General features: G+C 36.5%; 1 protein-coding gene across 1 annotated transcript; it reads right to left on the minus strand.

Moving 5' to 3' along the window:
- Nucleotides 1-14,590: 14,590 nt before the first annotated feature.
- On the minus strand, nucleotides 14,591-15,655 carry LOC149240455 (non-specific lipid transfer protein GPI-anchored 15-like). Its single transcript, XM_089367311.1, has 2 exons — nucleotides 15,149-15,655; nucleotides 14,591-14,996 (listed from the first exon to the last, which is right to left on the minus strand). Exons 1-2 carry the CDS (start codon nucleotides 15,504-15,506, stop codon nucleotides 14,791-14,793), a joined length of 564 nt encoding a protein of 187 aa, XP_089223437.1. The 5' UTR covers nucleotides 15,507-15,655; the 3' UTR covers nucleotides 14,591-14,790.
- Between the last annotated feature and the right edge of the window lie 3,708 nt (nucleotides 15,656-19,363).

Genomic DNA, 19,363 nt, shown 5'->3' on the forward strand with positions numbered 1-19,363 from the left:
CCTGAATTCTATGTTCGGTGTATCATAGTATATAAGGCAGAAAAATTAGTTACCTATGGAAGGGTAGAACCCTATTAGGGACTCCCAAAATATATGCGATGATACGTGGGAGTGAATTTCGTAGTAGTTTTGTCTAATACGTAATTGTTTGATGAGAGTGTTCCCATATACTTTACGTGCGTGGAGTGCCACCAATATTCCTGAAGGTACGTGGAGTATTATCCTATACACTTACATACGTGGAACAAGATTTCACCCCCAGGATGTAATGATGGAAAACAATGACAGATCCTACGTTTAACAACACCAGAACACGTCTCTAGCCTAGACCTCTAAATGTTTTTGTCAATGTTAGAAATTCTCCTTAGGTTGATTCAATAAATTTTGTTGTTTATCTTTAATTATGTTTCAGTTTTGGGGCTCACCACGAATGTCACCTAAATATCCTAAAATGCAAATCTAGCATTACAAAATAGAAATCCTTTCTCTTTCAATAAAAATATAGCTAAGGAAGGGAAGGAACAATCAAGGTGCAACACACAATATTCAACAAACAACATGTAAGATGCAATGTCCTTTTCGATGCAATTTTTCCTATACTAATGCACATGCAAAAGCCTAAATGTTGATGGACCATTTTTCTCTTCACCACACTTAATTTCCCAAATGAAGAAAACTAATATGAAAATGTTTAATTATTGATTCAACTACACTTTTCAAAATGAGGACTAAAACAACAATTCATCCAAGGACTAGAACAACAATTCATCCAAGCGACCAACAATCAAACAAAATTAGTTTGTAAGCGACCAAATAATAAGAAGAAGGAAAAATCAAAAGCAATTCTTACCAAAGTCAAACAACACAAATGCAAACCAAATAGAGGCTTTAGAGAGACCACAAGGCACTGAAGACTTAGGGAAGTTCAACTTGAAGTAGGTTGACCAAAGGTATGCTCAAGAACCAAGGCAAAATTCATGCACATGCGATCCAGATGTAGGGTACCTAGCATAAGGAGGGTTGGGATATTGAGGGTAGATTTTCCCATTGATATAAGGGACAGCCTACTGCTCTACTGTAGGTTTGGATGGAGGAGAGGAGAAGAATGTGTGGCATTCATAAGAGAAGTACCAGACATTATTCCTGAATTGAATGACATGGGAGAGGTCCAAGGACTGGAAGCCACACCAGAAAAGGTATGAGATAATGACTGCTAGCCAGGCGAGATAGATGGGCCACCATATAAATGAGCTTTTGGTGATGTTACAAAGATAGATGATCATGCAACGATTGATGTCTCAACCATAGTGGTGGACACAGGATTTGAGTTTGAATCAGTTCCATTCATGGTTAGCAATCACAATGAATATTGCCACGAGAGATCCACGAATACGCCCAAAGAATTAGGTAAAGAAGATTGTGTCTAAGGTTGAGGAGATAGACGAGGATCAGTTTGATAAAATTTTATTCCTTCCCAATGAATGGGAGTAGAACGACAAGGCTCTTCTTGAGGGATCTCTTCAATACTCAGAAGTCCATGTGGAAGTGGTTAACCGTAAGGCCTAAGATGTTAGGTGTGGTGCTTGATTATCTTCTTTATTAAAAGGTATTGCCTGATTGGACCCCATTTCATAATGTGGTGGAAATGCTACCAGGGGGGTCCAGGGGGGTGACGACGATTATTTGGAGCCTCCCCTGGCGGGGAATCGGGGGAAACGCCCCCGAAGCTAAAAATAGATGTAAAATTGCCTTGTAAAATGTTGTAATTTTGTAGTCAATATGGGTCGTTCATTAGACGGAGATCTGACGGTAGAAGTTATGTTTAATTTAGGGTTTTTTGCCCTAGAATGCAACCCCTCGCTATATATAAGGGAATTGTATTGCGTCTATGTATATAAGTATTCTGAGTGAGAAAGAGAGAGGAGATTGTGTGAGAGCGGAGAGGGAATTACAACGGATTTGTTGTAGGTTGTATCTCTTCAATTTACTGAATAATATAGAAGGAAGGACTGGTTATTTCTCGGTGGACGTAGCCAAAATTGGGTGAACCATGTATATCTGTGTCTCTCTTGTTTTATGTGTTTTCGATGTTTATATATTTGCAATATTTTATGTGTTTCATTTCTTTGTAATATATAATTTTTCTAACAACTGGTATCAGAGCCGAGGTCTATTTGGCTGATAAACTCACAAGAGAGAACGGTTCCTGGTTTGAGTGGGAGAAATGGCAGAAGATGGTAGGTTTAGGGTCAAAAATTTTAACAGTCAAAACTACTAGATATGGAAGATGCAGATGGAAGATTATCTGTATTAGAAAGATCTATACCTACCATTGAGCAGAAAGACAAAGAAGTCGACGAGTATGACAAACACAGAATGGGATATTCTCGATAGAAAGGCACTTAGAACAATACGACTATGCCTAGCAGCGTTGGTAGCCTTTAATATTTCAAAGGAAACGACAACAAAGGGTTTAATGTTGGCATTGGCCAAACTATATGAAAAACCCTCGGCCTCAAATAAGGTATTTCTTATGAAGCATTTATTTAATATGAAGATTTCAGAAGGTGGATCTGTTACTGATCATTTAAATGAATTTAATACAGTTACCAGTCGGTTAAGTTATGTAGTGTAACTTTTGATGATGAAGTTAGGGCTCTATTATTTCTATGCTCATTTCCATAAAGTTGGAATGGTTTAGTTATGGCCATTAGTAACTCTGTCTCTGGATCTAGTACTTCAAATTTTGATGATGTTTTCGGTGCAATCCTTAGCGAGGAAATGCGACGGAAAATCTCTGTGAGACATCAGGTAATGCTTTGACTGTAGAGACTAGGGGAAGAAAAATGGAAAGAGGAAAGAGCCTAGGATATTGTAGTAGGTCAAGGAAAGACAGATCCAAGTCCAGATCAGGGATAGTGTGCTGGAAATGCGGGAAGAAAGGACACTTGAAGAAAGACTGCAAGTCTCGGAAGGGAAAAGAAGGAGACACGTAGCAAGAAAACAATCATGAAGCGAATGTGATAGGTGATGTGTTGCAAGATGCTTTGTTTCTTTCATTAGAAAATAGTATTGATGCCTAGGTGTTAGATTCAGGGGCCTCATTCCATGCCACACCTAATAGGAAACATTTTCATGATTAAGTTCAAGGATATTTTGGACAGGTTCAATTGGGTGATGATAAACCCTTTAAAATCATTGGAATGGGTACAGTTTTTATAAAACAACAGAATGGAAATCGATGGTTGTTGAAGGAGGTAAGGCATGTTCCAGATCTGAAGAAAAATCTAATTTCAACAGGGTAGTTGGGAGGTGAAGGTTGTGTAACTACTTTTACAGATAAAACCTGGAAGGTCACTAAAGGAGCCCTAGTAATAGCAAAAGGAGAAAAGTTTGGTACATTGTATTTATGCAATGGTATTTCTAATTTTGTTAGTGTTTTAACCTCTACAGGAAAAGATACGACATTGTTGCATCATAGGCTCAGGCACATGAGTGAGAAGGGGATGCAGATTCTTCACTCATAAATTTGTTGCCAGGTTTGAAGCATGTTGATTTAAATTTATGTGAGAATTGTGTTTATGGAAAATAGAAGAGAGTCAGATTTGTTAAGAGTTGGGAAAGAAAAGAAGAGCGAAAATTAGAGCTTGTGCATACATATGTATGGGGACCTGCTCAGGTATCATCTCTCGGTGGCTCTCATTATTATGTTACTTTTATTGATGATGCAACCAGAAAAACCTAGATTTATTGTATTCGAAATAAATATGATGTATTTGATACTTTCAAGAAATGGAAATATTTTGTTGAAAATGAGACGGGAAAAAGGTTGAAGTGTCTTAGATCAGAAAGTGGAGGTGAATGTTGTAGAAAATAGTTTGATAGGTATTGTTCAGAGAATGGAATTCGCAGAAAGAAGACAGTTCCAGGAACACGACAAGAAAATGGTGTGTTAGAAAGGATGAACAGGACAATCATGGAGCGTGCAAGGTGCATGAGATTACATGCAGGATTGCCTTTAAAATTTTGGGCAGATGCTGTAGATCCTGTTGTTTATCTAACAAATAGAGGGCCTTCAAGTTCCTTGGATGGTGGTATTCCAGAGGAGGCATGGACAAGTAAAAATGTAAACTACTCATTTTTAAATACTTTTGGTTGTGAAGCATTTTTCCACATTAATAAAGAAAATAGAACAAAGCTTGAGGCAAAATAAAAGAATGTACCTTTATTGGATATGGTATTAATGATTTTGGTTATTACTTTGATGATTATGAAAAGCACAAAATCATTAGAAGTAGAGATGTCATATTCAATGAAAAGGTTTTGTATAAGGATCAGATGTAGGGAACAAAAAACAAATAATACACAGTGCTTGATGAGATCACAGAAAAAGTGAAGGTGTCTGAAAATCATAATGATCAATAACTAGAACAACAACAACAACCACAACAACAAAAAGCACCTCAATCTCCTGAAAGTGGTGTTAGAAGATCTACCAGGATAAGTAGACCCCCTGAACGATACTCTCCTTCATTATACTATGTATTCTTGGCTGATTCTGATGAACTAGAATGTTATGAAGAAGTAGTGCAGGTAGAAACCAGGAAGAAGTGGGTGAAATCCATGAAAGAAGAGATGGACTCCTTAGCACATAACTAGACTTGGGACTTAGTCAGGTTGCCTGCAGGTAAAACAACATCACAGAATAAATGGGTTTACAGGTTGAAGGAAGAAGATGGAGGTAGAAAAAGGTATAAATCTAGACTTGTGGTGAAGGGGTTTGCATAGAAAAATGGTATAGACTTTGATGATATATTTTATCCTTTTGTTAAAATGACTTCAATTAGAACTACTTTAAGTTTAGTAGCAACTGAAGATTTGCATCTTGACTAGTTAGATGTAAAGACAACCTTTCTCCACAGGGATTTGGAAGAAGAGACATATATGCAAAAACCACAAGGATATGAGGTAAAAGGGAAGGAGAAACTAGTGTGCAGGTTGAATAAGACCTTGCATGGCTTAAAACAGGCTCCAAGGCAGTGGTATCTAAAATTTGACAAGTTTATGTCTGAACAAGGTTATATTAGATGTTACTCTGATCATTGTGTTTATCTCAAAAGGAAAAATGATGGTAGCTATATTATATTGTTATTGTATGTAGATGGCATGCTTGTTGCATGTTCTAACATGCAGGAAATAAATGTGCTCAAAATAAAATTGGTGAACTCATTTGCAATGAAGGATTTGGGTGCTGCAAAACAAATCCTTAGTATGAGAATAACTAGAGACAAGAAGAATAAAAAAATAACATTGTCTCAGAGTGAGTACATAGAAAAGGTGTTTAAAAGATTTAATATGTGGAATGAAAAACCAGTTAGTATACCTTTGGCTAGACATTTAAAACTAAGTAAGGAGGTGTGTCCCAAGACTCAGGAAGAAATGGCTTATATGTCTAAAGTTCCATATGTATAAGTAGTTGGAAGCTTAATGTATGCAATGGTCTGCACATGGCCTGATATTGCACATGTAGTGGGAGTTGTAAGTAGGTACACAAACAATCCAGGAAAAGAACATTGGATGGCGGTGAAGTAGATTCTCAGGTATTTGAGAGGTACCACAAATCAAGCATTATTCTTTGGTGGTTCAAATATTTCTCTACAGGATTGATGCAGATATGGCGGGTGATAGAGATAACAGGAGGAGCACAACAGGGTATGTGTTTACTCTTAGTTGAACAACTCTTAGTTGGGTTTCAAAACTGCAAAGTGTTGTTGCACTCTCAACGATTGAAGTAGAGTATGTTGCTTCTACAGAGGCTAGTAAAGAAATGATTTGGTTACAAAGGTTTCTGGATGAATTGGGTAAGAAGAAGGAGTTCGGCAGGTTATACAGTGACAGCTAGAGTGCCATACATCTTGCAAAGAACTCTAAATTTCATTCCAAGACTAAAAATATACAACTCAAGTACCATTTCATACAGTCATTGTTGAAAGATTGACAGTTGAAGCTGGAAAAGATACACATTAGCCAGAATCCTGCAAATATGTTAACAAAAGTTGTAACTAGGGAGAAACTGGGATTTTTCTCAGTTTCAATTGGTCTTCAATTATGATGAAGAATATGAGAAACAACTAGGTCCAAAGTGAAGTCATTGTCTAGCAAATGAAGCAGTGGTGGAGTTACTATGATCAGTATCCAAGTGGGAGATTGTTGGTTGTGGAGCCTGATTATCTTCTTTATTCAGAGGTATCACCGCATTGGACCTCATTTCGTAATGTGGCGGCAACACCACTCGTAAAATGTACGCTCCCAGGGGGGTCCATGGGGGGCGACGCTGATTATTTGGAGCCCCACCCCCCCCCCCCCCCAGCGAGGGATCGGGGGCAATGCCCCTGAAGCTAAAAATAGATGTAAAATTGGCATGTAAAATGTTGTAATTTCGTAGTCAATCTAGGCCATTCATTAGGTGGAGATATGACAGTAGAAGTTGTGTTTAATTTCAGGCTTTTTTCCCTAGAAGGAAATCCCTCGCTATATATGAGGGAATTGTATTGCATCTATGTAAATTTGTATTCTGAGTGAGAAAGAGAGAGGAGATTGTGTGAGAGTGAAGAGGGAATTACAACGGATCTGTTGTAGGTTGTATCTTTTCAGGTTGATGGATAATATAAAAAGAAGGACTAGTTGTTTTGTCCATGGATGTAGCCCAAATTGGGTGAACCACATATATCTATGTCTCTCTTGTTTTATGTGTTTTCTTTGTTTATATTTATGCAATATTTTATGTGTTCCATTTCTCTATAATATATAATATTTCTAACACAAGATATATTGGTTTTGTTTGAGAGAAAGGAAGATAGGAGGAAGGTCCCAAAGACTCAGGTAAAGATGGCTGAGGCTCCTCAGGTTCAATATCCTCACGAAACAAAGTTTCTGACTCAGGGAGATCATACTTAATGACCTCAGGTAATAAAGTATCAAGGAATTATGTTTCAATTGCATCAGTGTAACCAACAGAAATATATGTAATCTCGGGTTCGAAATTGAGAGACAGATGATTTTGGCCGATCAATATCGGGAGAAGGGCCAGAAGTAGTTCTCAATGATCCTGATTCAGTCGTTTGTGTTTGCCTATGCCTTGGACGATGGTTAGGAGTAGCCTGCAGAGGAAGAGGAGGCTTATTTTGCATTCTACATGAACGATGGGGAGGGTGATTTTGTTATTCCACGTTGGGCAAAAAAATTATTAACACGAAAAGAAATAAATCAAAAAGAGGGTAATCTAGGCATAAAGGATTATAAAGCAAGTGTGTACTGGAATATACACCTTGGTGAACCAAGGACTTAATGTACAACAACCAATCTCCCTTAATGTTATGTTCGGTGTATCACGGTATATAACGCGGAAAAATCAGTTACCTATGGAAGGGTAGAAACCTATTGGGGACTCTCAATCTATAAGCGATGGTACATGGGAGTGCAGTTCATAGTAGTTTTGTCTAATACGTAACTGTTCGATGAGAATGTTCCCATATACTTTACGTGTGTGGAGTGCCACCAATATACCCAAAGGTACATGGAGTATGATCCTATACACTCACATACATGGAACGAGATTTCACCGCCGGGATGCAACATTGGAAAACAATGATAGATCCTACGTTTAACAACACCGGAACATGTCTCTAGCCTAGAGCTCTTATTTTTTTTTTTAATGTTACAAATGGTCCATAGGTTGATTCAATAAATTTTACTTTTTATCTTTGATTATGTTTCAATTTTTGGGCTCACCACGAATGTCACCTGAATATCCTAAAATGAAAATCTAGCATTAAAAAATATAAATCCTTTCTCTTTCAATAAAAATCTAGCTAAGGAAGGGAAGGAACAATCAAGGTGCAACACACAATATTCAACAAACATAATGCACGCTGCAATTTCTTTTTCGATGCAATTGTTCCTATACTAATGCACATGCAAAACCCTAAATGTTGATGCAACATTTTACTTTTCACCACACTTAATTTCTGAAATGAAGAAAACTAAGATGAAAACGTTCAATTACTGATTCAATTACACTTTTCAAAATCATGACTAAAACAACAATTCATCCAAGGACTAGAAAAATAATTCATCCAAGCGACCAAAATCAAACAATAAAAATGCAAACCGAACAGAGGACTTAGAGAGACCACAAGGCACTGAATACTTAGGGAAGTTCAATTGGAAGTAGACTGATCAAAGATAGGCTCAAGAACCAAGGAAAAATTTATGCACATGTGATTCAGATGGAGGGTACCTGGCATAAGGAGGGTTGGGTTGTTCAGGGTACATTTTCCCATTGATATAAGGGCCAGCCTATTGCTTTATTGTAGGTTTGGATGGAGGAAGAGGAGAAGACTCTGTGGCATTCATAAGAGAAGTACCAGACATTATTGCCGAATTGGATGACGTGGGAGACGTCTAAGGATTGGAAGCCACACCAAAAAAGGTACCAGATAATGACTGATAGCCAGGCAGGACAGATGGGCCACCATATAAATGAGCTTTTGGTGATGTTACAAAGATAGATGATGATGCGATGCTTGATGTCTCAACCATAGTGGTGGACACAGGCTGAGAGTTTGAATCAGTTCCAGTCATGGTTAACAATCCCAATGAAGATTGCCACGAGATATCCGCAAGTAGGCCCAAAGAATCAGGTAAAGAAGATTGTGTCTAAGGTTGAGGAGACAGAAGAGGATCAATTTGATAAAAATGATTTCCTTCCCAAGGAATGGGAGTAGTACGACGAGGCTCTTCTTGAGGGATCTCTTCAATACTCAAAAGTTTGTGTGGAAGAGGTTCACCGTAAGGCCCAAGATATATTGGTTTTGTTTGAGAGAAAGGAAGATAGGAGGAAGGTCCTAAAGACTCAGGTAAAGATGGGTGAGGCTCCTTAGGTTCAATAACCTCAGGAAAAAAAGTTTCTGACTCAGGGAGATCATATTTAATGACCTCAGGTAATAAAGTTTCAATGAATTCTGTTTCAATTGCATAAGTGTCACCAACAGGAATAGATGTAATCTCAGGTTCGAAACTAAGGGACAGATGATTCTGGCTTATCAATATTGGGAGAAGGGCTAGCGGTAGTTCCTGATGTTCCTGATTTGGTCGTTTGTGTTTGCCTATGCCTTGGATGATGGTTAATAGCAGCCTCTAGAGGAAGAGGAAGCTTATTTTCATTCTGCACGAATGACGAGGAGGGGTATTTTGTTCTTCCACGTTGGGAAAAAAATTATTAACACAAAAAGAAATAAATCAAAAAGAGGGTAATCTAGGCATAAAGGATTATCAAGAAAGCACGTAATGAAATATACACCTTGGTGAACCATGGACTTAACATACAATAGCCAATCTCTCCAAATGCTATGTTTGGTGTATCACGGTATATAAGGCGGAAAAATCAGTTACCTATGGATGGGTAGCAACCTATTGGGGACTCCCAAAATATACGTGATGGTACATGGGAGTGCAGTTCATAGTAGTTTTTTCTAATACGTAATTGGTCGATGAGAGTGTTTCCATATACTTTACATGCGTGGAGTGCCACCAATATGCTTGAAGGTAAGTGGAGTATGATCCTATACACTCACACATGTGGAACAATATTTCACCCCTGGGATGCAACGCTGGAAAACAATGACAGATCCTACATTTAACAACATTGGAACACGTCTCTAGCCTAGACCTCTAAATGTTTGTGTTAATGTTACAAATGCTCCTTAGGTTGATTCAATAAGTGTTATTGTTTATCTTTGATTATGTTTCAGTTTTGGGGCTCACCATGAATGTCACCTGAATATCCTAAAATGCAAATCTAGCTTTAAAAAATAGAAATCCTTTCTTTTTCAATAAAAATCTAGCTAAGGAAGGGAAGGAACAATCAAGATGCAACACACAATATTCAACAAACAAGATGCAAGATGAAATTTCCTTTTCGATGCAATTGTTCCTATACTAATGCACATGCAAAACCCTAAATGTTGATGCAACATTTTTCTTTTCACCACACTTAATTTCTGAAATGAAGAAAACTAAGATGCAAACGTTCAATTATTGATTCAATTACACTTTTCAAAATGAGGACTAAAACAACAATTCATCCAAGGACTAGAACAACAATTCATCCAAGCGACCAAAAATCAAACAAAATTAGTTTGCAAGCGACCAAATGATAAGTACAAAGAAAAATCAAAACCAATTCTTACCAAAGTCAAACAACACAAATGCAAACCAAATAGAGGCTTTAGAGAGACCACAAGGCACTGAAGACTTAGGGAAGTTGAACTGGAAGTAGGCTGACCAAAGATAGACTCAAGAACCAAGGCAAAATTCATGCAAAAATAGGAGCCAACGTTGGTGTAGAAGAGGCACCAGTGCATTGCAACGTTGGTGCAGAGTGGGCCAGGGTGAGGTGCAACACTCTGTCAAAGGCATAAGGGGTGGTTGGGCCTATGAAAGAGGAATACGACACAAAATTGCAAAAACAACTCAATGAAATTACTTCCTAGGTTAGTTCTTGGTTGGATGATACAACAAAGGTATTTCAAGGAGGTAATAGAACACAATGGATAAAAGAACCACCAATGGAATACTTTGTTCCCCATTGGAGCCACTAATTAGTTATCTCTCCTAGGTCGGTGGAAAAAAAAGTATCTCTCCTAGGTCGGTGGCTAACCTAGAACAACATAGAGACAATGAACACAATGCTTTTCCTTAAAGTAAATAAATGACGGAGTGAGGCCTACCTGGAATTCGAAAATGACGAAGTGAGGCTTACCTGGAATCCTTTGCACACTTCACTCTTTCTTTAGCTTGGAAGCTCCTATTCTAGCTCTGATTGTCAAAATTAGAACCTACATAGTCAGATAACATAAGCTAAGAAACTACAAGAACTATGCAGTATTAGCTAAGTACATCATTCAATAGATCAACATGGTATTGAAATAAGTGAAATAACAACATCACATATAGGAAAATAATGAATTCTTTGCATTAATATAAATGGAAGGAGATTACAACCATAAGTAGCAGTTGATCTTGTAGAAGAGCTCCTCCAAGTTGTTGACTTGTCCTTTCCTTGTCAAAATATACACCTCCAATCACCCTAAATACATGAGATGGTGACCACTCACTACAACAACATAAGGGAAAAATCACCCTCCAAAATCCAACCCCCAACAACATAAAATGCTAGGAATATATATAGAAATAGGGTAAGTTGGGAGTTCTTATCCAATTACCAATCTAGGGTAAGAGATCCACCTTTGATGGAGGGATATGATCAAGGGATAAGTGGTGAAAGCTCCAAAATAGGAAAGGATATGATCTGAATGTTTTGTCCATGGTAAGTAGTTGAAACAACTTCTGAAAACTCTTAGAAGGGGAAGCTTCCGGAATCCTGACCATTCTCCTAGATTTATAGAACCAATGCAAGTGCAAAGGGGTGCAACTTGCTGATGAGTCGTGACCAACATAGACCATAGTGGAGCAACCTGTAGGTGAGCACACCTCAGTAGGCTTATAGGGAGCATTGGTCCTCACACTGGCTTAGATGATGTAGTTTAGGGCTGAAATTCTGGGAAATGAAAGGTACGTGCTTAGGGATTTATGCAAGATGGTGACAAGGGGGGATAGGATGTTGATTGATTCCATTAGGAGGCTTACTGATCAGATGTGATAAAATGGCCTATAACACCGTGGCTGTTGAGATTTGGGTGGAGGTCTCCTCTCTTCTGGGTGTCCCCTATATCAACGATGCAGAGTCTATTCATGATTGCATTAATCTTTGGTATTGGAGAGCGAAAACTTATAGATATGTTCCTCTCTATGTTCTATGGGGGATTTGGAGGGCCAAGAACACTCTTATTTTCGAGAATAGGCCCCTTGTGATCAAGGTTGTTGCCTTGAATATTGTGGCCTACTTCCAAGAAATTGGTCCCTGGGTGCTGAAATCCTCTTCTCGATCCATCTCTTTAGTGGATTTGAATGGGATCTTCCCCATTTTCTCCTTCGATGGGGCTTCCTCAGATGATGATTGTGGTTGTGGTGTCACCCTCCACATTGACCCTGATACTATCTTTCAATTTTTCTGGTATGGAGGCAGGGGTGATAATTGCAGGGCTGAGCTGTTGGCAATGTGGGGCACTCTCCAGTGTTCTTCTTGGCTTGGGCTAGACAAACTCTTGATCATTGGTGACTCTCTTTCCATGATTAAGTGGGTGTTGGGACAATGCTCCCTTGATGTTCCTATCCTTTGTAATTGGATGCTATAGATCAGGAACCTCATCCCCTCTTTTCTAGCGGTTTCTTTTCAGCATGTTTTTCGGGAACAAAATATGGAGGTTGGCGCTCTCTCCAAGCATGGCCTCTCCCTCTACCTTGGCTTTTTGTTCTTTGAAAAATTCTCTTTTGGGCAGAGTCATGGGGTTGGTTTTTTTGAGCTTTAGCTCCTCTTTTCTGATGCTGGTATTTGGTCTCTCTGTCGGTTGGTTCTTGGAGGTCTCTATTCTCCTTGGGTATCCGTTACCCCCTTTTCCTCCTTTCATGCTAGGGTGTGTTCTTTGGTTTCGGCTCTTATTTGTATTTGGATTACAGACATTCTGGTTTTTCTGATCTTCGGACAAAGATTGTCCCATTTGTAATTGGATTACAGACACATTTTGGCTTTTGTTTGTTTTTTTTTTCTGACTTGACATTTTAAAACTTTCTCTAGCCTCATGACATTTTAAAACTTGCTCTACTTGAAATGAAGGTTCTGTTTTTTCGCCTAAAAAAAGGGTTTGGAAGTTTACTAATGCCTATTGATTTTGGTATAATGGCAAACCCCAACAATAAATTGGAAAAAAAACATAAAACTAACCTCTACTCAAAATAATGATAAGGGTTTGAAAATTTGTTGATATTTGTGGATTTGGTGTAATAGAAAACCCAACCATAAATTGTTTGTAATTTAGAATTGAAAAAAAAAAAACTGGTAAGTGTGGGCAATCACAAATGTTGAATATGTTTACATCGAAATCTCGATCAATGTTAATCTTTTAGCAGACGCATAATCCAATAAATTGCTATCCAATCCACCCCAGAATCTGTTGCTTAGCCGAAGGAACGATGTCTTGTCTAAGAATAAATCACATGAGCTTAGTGTCCATTTGGACATGTTCTGTTCTTCTTCTTCTACCACATTGCCAAGTGCTGCAGAGCTAGAGGACAAACACCGAGATGACGAAGACGGGTTTCACTGCCTACACCCTTGTTAATATAGAGGAGGAAGAGAATGAAGATTTGATGAAGACTTGGGCGGAACACGGATGAAAGTACTTGTAAATCTATTCCCAATATCAAAATTGGAGAGAACTATCATATATCTTCTTGATATATTTTCTTAAAGGGTAGATATATCTTCTTAAAAGATAGAGATATAGAATATATCTACCATATAAGCAGAGAAGAAAAAAATTGCAGAATAGATGGAAGATGGAAGGCAGAAAAGCTTATCGTGGCCTCTGAAGTAATCCTAACAACTAGCTAAACGGTCACTTTTTCTTCCTAGATTTACATTTCTCTCATGGTTTGCAGCGTTCTGAGATTCTAGCTGAAGTGGCGGTCATGCTGCGCGTAGCTGGTTGGGATCACATCAGGAAGTGTTATATGGGCATCTTCATGTTTATTGCAAATTCTCTGGATTCAAAGGGTAGGGAGTAAAGTCATTTCTTTTTATTTAATGGAATAACGTTAATTATTTAACGTTTTCAAAAATTCACAATTTATTTGGCTTTGCAGATTTTCCATTGAATTGAGACTTCTAATCTCATCAATTAAACAGTGTAAAAATTATTTGACAATTAACCTTTCTAATAAAATGGGCCATAAAAGTTCGCATACAAATGCCATGAAGTCATTTCTGTTAAAATAAACAGCGGAATTTCATGAATTAATTTTTGTTAATATAAACACCTTTTCAGCATAATTATATGGACCAATTAATTTAGGAAGACAAATAGGAAGACTAATTCAAATATGCAGAAAACAATGGCCACGATTTATTCATGATCAATGTAAAAGTGGTAAATGTGGAAACAATAAAATATTTAGAAAATTAAGTTACAAGTTACTTAATGTGTAGAATGTGAGTACTTTAAAGGATTTTATAGATGGCTAAATATGTTTTAATAGATGGCTAAATATGTTTTAATAGCAAAAAAATAACAATTTTGTTAAAAATTATATCACCTTATTTTAGTAATTTAGTGAATAAACTATTTTATTTATAAATTAAAGTAAAAAATAATTATATATATATATATATATATATATATTTTCCTTATATTTATAAATAAAAATTAAAAGTATTTATATTTTTGTAATCATCCAAAATCTATTAGATTGATCATTCTTATTTATTTAAAATATAGAAAAAATAAAATTTAATATTAAACGTAAATGTAAAGCAAAGAAGGATATTATGAAATTGCAAGAATATTTACTTACCATGAAGACATTTCCCAAATTCGCTGGAAATGAAATATTTGAATGAAAGAATGATGCATAGGCACTGGGATTTCAAATCCAGTTAGAATAAATCAATGAATTTACTATACGATACAAACTTGCATAACACATGACCTGCTTACTTATTCCACCCCAAACCTACAGGCGCGATAAAGGATTCAAAAACGATATACTAGTACAACAAGAACTGCATCGCGCATCATACACACATTGCACGTATTGTTCAAACCTTCAGCTCTATATGCTACTCGCTGAAAGAATAAACGTTAATGATCCCATTATTCCCACCACATGAATCAATGCGTTCACGCCCATCATCGATCCTGCGTTGGCTGACATAGTTGGGCGCTCCTTGGTGGAGGGAGAAAGTGCCCCGCCAGTTGCTGAAGTAGCCGGCGACTTAGCTGTGGGTGTGGGATTACTAACTACCGGAGGACTCGAAACTGAAACCACCAACAACAAAAAAACAAATTAAACTTAGAAAGAAATCTCCTCCTTACCGGAAAATAACAAACAACTAAATCAATTAGCAATTAGAGTTTTACAATCCGATGATGTTGTTATATCAAGAACGTGAAGAAGATAAGGTAATTACCAGGAGATGATTTGCATTGGCTGAGAGACGGAGTAGTAATTTTGCAGGCACCTGGCAAAGCAAGAGCCCGAGTTTGGTTGATAGGTATCCCTAGGGAATTGTTGGTTGTGGTAAAGACCTGGCAGAGACAGGCGGCGCTGGTGTTGACAATGGAGGCAAGGGCGGTGCAGCAGCCCTGTGCTGGACTACTATTGTTCTGTCCTCCCTGCAAGAAGGTGAGACATGGAGCCAAACTGACCAAAGCAGCATTACATGAAGAGGAAGAATTAGGAGGTGGCGACTGAGCTCCCACCATGCCCACACTTCCCCCTGCTTCTATGACGATAAGTACTAGTGCCAATGCCAGGACTTTGGCCATTATATGAAATATAATCAATTTAATCCCCAGCAAGCAAGGCGAATTACCCCTCAGAAGCAGAGATTTAGTTTAGATAAGATGTCTACCAAAAAATGTTAGAATAAGAGCAGCCCAATTCTTGATGTGTGAGGAATGTCTGAGAGCAGGTGGTGACAAGGTTGGCTTATAAAGGCGAGAAGTGAGGGAAGGAAACGGGATATAAGAACAAATCATGAAACACCAAAGAAACGTGGACCTGCGAAATTGTGGATGGCTATGAAAATAGGTATAGTATTGGTGGTGATTTGTTCACCAAACTTCCCTTCAACATTATGTTGTTGCTTATTCAAAGTTTTAATCCATTACGGAACGAACTTCTCTTTTCTAAAATATAGATATTCATGACTTGTCATTGCATGGAAGGATCTAGAACTAAACAACCTTAAAAAGGTTAATAGGGCTGCCATAACAATCGCCCATGCAACCATCGTGCACCTTGACTCTATTGGTCATCCTACGGCAACGTGTCTACGTGTAATTTTAATTCCTTCTTTCCCCTAAGTTGTCCTCTTTCCACTGTCATGATAGTGGCGTTGTCCATGTCAATGCTTTAAACGCTTAATATAAAAATCTTCTTTTAAAATGTATGCAGTTTCATGCCTATGAGGTGTAGTCCATTGCAATGCTTTAAAACACTTACTATAAAAATCTATCTTTTAAAATATAAGTAGTTTCATGCCTATGAGGGGCACATGGTTTGGTTTATGTGAGATTTATTAGGTTCAAATTTTATGACGCCTTACTCATTTGAAATGGATTATTGGGATATTATCAAGGATCTTGAAGTCATACCTAAGGACTTCCAGATTATAGAAAATGTCATTGTGCACTATAGAGAGAAATGTCACCTTTATGTTTTAATTAACTATATATTATCCTTGGATACATTTGTCACATTTGTGCTTTAATCAACCATCCATTACCCCTTCTTTGGATGTAGGTGTTATGCACTTCTTTATCATAATGTAAGTTGATCAAATCCATGAAGCTAAGGTTTCTTCGATACATTTGTCACCTTTGCGCTTTAGTCAACTATCCATTATCCCTTTTACCATAATGCCAGTCGATCAAATACATAAAGTTAAGGTGCAATTATAGAACTTACAAGTTTATGATATGCAAAATAAAGTCATTGCTGCATTAAGAATCACATTGTGTGTGGTTGTCTTATCTTGAGTGAAGCATCACGCTATCTCTATAAAGAATGAACACCTCTAAGAAAAATAATATAGACACCACTTGGTTTTAAAAAATAACCACGGAATGGGAGCGAAGTAATGTAACGAATGGAGTTAATTAATTAGTAATATTACTTGCGAAGTAATGTAACGAATGGAGTTAATTAATGAGTAATATTACTTTTATTATGCATAGTTTTATTGCAATGTAGAGTTGTATCATGTGCTTATAACTAGCTACCAAATTTTCAAAAAGGTGTAATACATTGTTATAATGATATGTAACTATCGATATCGATATCCATATCCATAGAAGGTTATAACATATTCACAATAAGAACAAAGAATGGTATCATCATGATCTTGGGGTGCAAGTGTGAGATTCAATTAATGTATTGGCTCAAGAATCTTAGTTTTCAATTTTTTTAAGTCTTGATACGTTCAAAGAATTGGAAAAATATGACCTTCAAATCAGAGAACATAGAAATAAGGAGATGGTTTAAAGTGGATCTAGTGTTGATGACACATTTAATTCTCATTTTACTATATTAGATGTTAATAATGAAGAGTTTGATAAACTTATTTAAGAAAGAAAATGCTTGCAGAATGTTAAAAGAAGATAAGCAAGGGAACATCCACACACAATATAAACAAGATTTACCTTGGAAACTCGCAAGTAACAAAATTGGTCGAAATAAAAGATGCATCCATATATCTCATTATATTAACTTAACCATTAATAATTCAATATTTAGATATTCAACAAAATCAATTATCCCTAATCTACTAACCAATATTAAATTGCACTCCTGATCCATTAGACTACAATGGGTACAAAACCATGTGCTAAAGCACCCAACAAACCATAAATACACCTATAGTGGTCTCTAAAATGTAAAGAGAAAAGAATCCTCCAATTTTTTGACCTCAAGACCCTAAAAAATGTGTATGGGTGTGCATTTTATATATACAAAAAATGCAACACATCCAACATTTAAAATAAGAATAATTATACCCTCCTAATTAAATGTCTCAAAGGGAAGATGAAATACCGAGTGAAAGAGAGAGGAGCTTCATTTGGTGGAGCTTAATTAAATGCCTAGAGAAGGCCTTGATTAGCAAATCCCTTTACTTTGGGAAAAACAAATTAATTAATTCTAGCATTGACATTTCTTTATTTTGGCTAGAATTAACTTGAGAACATTATAAGCATGAGACATCGCATGAGAGTAGATAGGAAATATACTTTCATTAGGGAAAGGAGGAAGGGATTAGGAATGATTTTGGTTTCCTGGGATTGAACTTTGGAAACTATTATGAAACCATAGAATGGAAAATACACATCAACCTTAATAAGGGTAAAGGAGGTAGATGATTCGTAATCAACATGGATGCAACAACAAATTATGAGTGAAAAACGATAAAATATAAAAGGGAATTATAAATAATTATAAATGAATATATATTAGGGGACTAAATAGATAAGAAGATGTAATAAAGTTTAAAATAAGAGTAGTTTTATAAGTCCGTGAATGCATAATTTTTAACAATTTTTACTAAGTGACACATGTGCTTAATTATTTTTAGAGGCTTCTTGTTTCGTAGGAATTCATCTTCAATCATATTCATATTTCCTTTGAAAGATATTTGTTTCATTTTATGACCAGATTTGATTTTATAAGTGTTGATCTTGTGATACTTGCATCTTTGACTAGTGTCTAAGTTGGAGGGAAGAAAAGCTTGTCTCTTGGTTCGAATATGGTAGACAACCTTAGCTTATAGGTTAGGAGAAGATGAGGAGACAAAATTATCTTTAATAATTGTTTCCTTCTTTGATGAACTATTTGATAATTGAAACTAATTGATGGTTTCACCGAGAGAATGAAAATATTGAGCATGAAATTTTAATAATTCTCATAATCTATAACATAATTAAAGAGTTGAAGGTGATGCCCATGTAGGAGGGAAACTATGGAATCATGAAGGGATGTACGCCATCTATAAGTGAAGGTTGACATAAATTATGGACCTATCTCACCAATTTAGTGATGAGAAAATGTTAAATGAATTTCTCAACTAGAGTTGGGATGTGTAATATTAATCCTTATGAAAAATAATAAAGCATCTAATTTAGGGAAATTTTAGTCAAGGATCAAGCAATGCTTATCATAGGACATTACTTTCATGTAAATATTATTAAATTTTGTGATGTGAAAATATTGAATTATTTTCTTAAGTAGGGTTGGAGAGTGTAATATTGATCCCTATAGAAATTGATAAATCTAACAGAGAACACTTCTAGTTAAGGATTAGGCAAGGAGTCTGATATTGCCATTATTTTCATGTTAAAATACAACATTATTGATGAAAATATTCTTCATAAATATTTCCATTAAATTTGGGTAATATTATCACATTTTAAGGTATCCACATTGATGTGGCTTGAGAAAGAAAGCGGAATACAATTTATGTTTGCATGATATCTCTTAGAAAGGTTGATTAACCTTCCATATTTCAATCTAATTTCTATGTTCCTTGAAAGGTTTACAACATGTATGGAAAGAATTTGATTAAAGTAAATTAGATTGAATGAATCCTTTTCTCAAGGGTTGGGTATTTATTGGATAAATACTTTGTTAG

Source organism: Pinus tabuliformis, chromosome 8 (genome assembly GCF_031772625.1).
Source record: "Pinus tabuliformis cultivar Carrire ecotype Pingquan chromosome 8, CPIR1, whole genome shotgun sequence".
Classification (NCBI taxonomy): domain Eukaryota; kingdom Viridiplantae; phylum Streptophyta; class Pinopsida; order Pinales; family Pinaceae; genus Pinus; species Pinus tabuliformis.

What these genes read in the sequence shown, in the direction of transcription:
- LOC149240455 (XM_089367311.1), bottom strand. Translation starts at nt 15,506, where the DNA reads ATGGCCAAAGTCCTGGCATTGGCACTAGTACTTATCGTCATAGAAGCA. An exon ending in CCAATGCAAATCATCTCCTG is followed by an intron (nt 14,997 to 15,148) that starts GTAATTACCTTA and finishes TGGTGGTTTCAG; the next exon opens with TTTCGAGTCCTCCGGTAGTT.